Source organism: Colobus angolensis, unplaced genomic scaffold (assembly GCF_000951035.1).
Source record: "Colobus angolensis palliatus isolate OR3802 unplaced genomic scaffold, Cang.pa_1.0 Scaffold9, whole genome shotgun sequence".
Classification (NCBI taxonomy): domain Eukaryota; kingdom Metazoa; phylum Chordata; class Mammalia; order Primates; family Cercopithecidae; genus Colobus; species Colobus angolensis.
The window spans coordinates 7,420,651-7,422,412 of record NW_012122931.1 but is presented as its reverse complement, the minus strand read 5'-3'; the positions used below and the strand labels follow the sequence as shown (position 1 = coordinate 7,422,412).

Here is a 1,762-nt window from a genome sequence, read left to right as displayed (position 1 = left end):
TCTCTCGGGGGTGGGGCCTAGTGTCAAGGGTGGGGCGAGACCCTTACCCGGCCGAGTGGCCCGGCAGGACCCTCAGGATGTGCGCCTCCTTGTGGCCGGCCACACCTTCCAAGCGGCAGCCCCGGACCAAGACTGGGGTACGCGGCCGCCACTCGAGCCTGCGGCCCATGTCCTGGCTGGCTTCCAGCATGCAGAAGGACAGTGATCCCTGGGCTGCGGAGACACGCGCACCTCAGTGCCTTCCCCCAGCAGCCCTGCACCTAACAGAGCCTCACCCTCACCCACAGCCAAAGGTAGCGGTGGTGGGGCAGGCAGGACGGTGCTGCAGAGGTGGAGAGGCATCAGAGGACCCAGGTTGGAACATCCTTTCCACCACTTACTTACCTGCCAAGTGACCCTGTGCAAGTCTCCGGGTCTCCGTTTCATCTGTTAACACAGGGTTAACATAAGGGATGAGCCCATGACACATGTTAGGGGGCAGCCCCAAAACCACCCAGCAAGACCTGAAATGATAGATTTATCTGTGTACATGTACATGTTTATTGTCACCTCCCTCATCACAGTATCAGCTCTAGGAGGGCAGGGCCTGAGTGTGTCCCCACAGTGTCCCCAAGTGCCTAGCATAATAGGGCTTTGGCACATAGTAGATGCACAGTAAATCATGAAAATGCCGGGGTTTTTTAGGCCAAAAACTGGCATTTCACATGCTTCGATCTGATATTTGGTGGAGGAGCCATCACTGTCTCAAGACAGCACTGGTTTGCGGCATGTGACCTGTGGCACTTTGTGTCCCTCCTTGCATCTTGGTGTTCAAGTCTGAGGTGTGGGCCAGAGGAGCTCAGATTCCTCCTAAGAAGTGTCATGAGCCCAGAGAGGTTGCTGGGGAAACTGACCTTGGCCCAGTCGGAGGAGGACGCTCTGGGGGTCATCCAGCTCAGCAGCAGAGGTGATGGGGCCCCTCTCAGCTGCCCACTCGAGGATCTGGGTTTTGGGGAAGGATGGCAGCTCTGTGGTGTTGACTCCCGGGGGCTCTTGGAAGGTGACCAGGTTGGGATTCTGGGGAGGCATGTGGATGCTCAGAATGCTGTTCCTGGCCCTGTGTCCCCTCTATCCCATGTAGGAGGTCAGGAAGTAATTTGTGGAGTCAGCCCATTGGCTGAGAGAAAGACACCAGAGCTGAGAATGCTGTCTAGTGGATCTGCAGTCAGCCCAGAACCCCCTAGCAGTCAGATCAGCCCCTTCTCCCTTCCATACCTGGGGGGCCGGATGAACACACCACCTTCTTCATCCACCTGTCCAAACATCACCCACCCCTCCAGAGCTGTTCTCATTCAACCCACATCTACATCATCATGCAGTTGTCTCTCCCTACACCCTGAGGCTCTGGATCTCCCTACACTTTGAGGGTCCACAGGGGACAACGTCTACCTTGCCCATCATTGCACAGTGCTTGACACATAATAGGCACTGAGAAATATTTGTCTGACTCCGTGCTGGGCCCTGGGCTGGTGAGTGCTTCCTGCTTATGGGAAGAAAGGGAGAAAGGGAGGAAAGAAGAAAGGGATGGATGAATGAATAGATGAATTAAAGACAGATATCAGTGGTCCCTGCCCTAGGGGATATTACCATTCAGAAACTACACATGCATCAAGTCATTTGAAGCAATAGAAGACAGAATTTTATTTAATAAGAAACAAGAGGCCGGGCGCGGTGGCTCAAGCCTGTAATCCCAGCACTTTGGGAGGCCGAGACGGGCGGATCA

At 55.0% G+C, this 1,762-nt stretch overlaps 1 protein-coding gene across 4 annotated transcripts in view; it reads right to left on the bottom strand.

Annotated features, from left to right (window-relative positions):
* ENG (endoglin) overlaps positions 1 to 1,762 on the bottom strand; it is a 44,509-nt gene that overhangs the window by 10,693 nt on the left and 32,054 nt on the right. For 2 of the 4 annotated variants that reach the window (XM_011931326.1, XM_011931327.1), the window contains 3 exons: positions 894 to 1,056; positions 385 to 426; positions 48 to 213 (listed from right to left, as the gene is read on the bottom strand). In XM_011931326.1, coding sequence (XP_011786716.1) covers positions 48 to 213; positions 385 to 426; positions 894 to 1,056 — 371 coding nt within the window. The remainder of the gene's footprint in view (positions 1 to 47; positions 214 to 384; positions 427 to 893; positions 1,057 to 1,762) is intronic. The other 2 variants (XM_011931328.1, XM_011931329.1) reach the window with 1 other exon arrangement.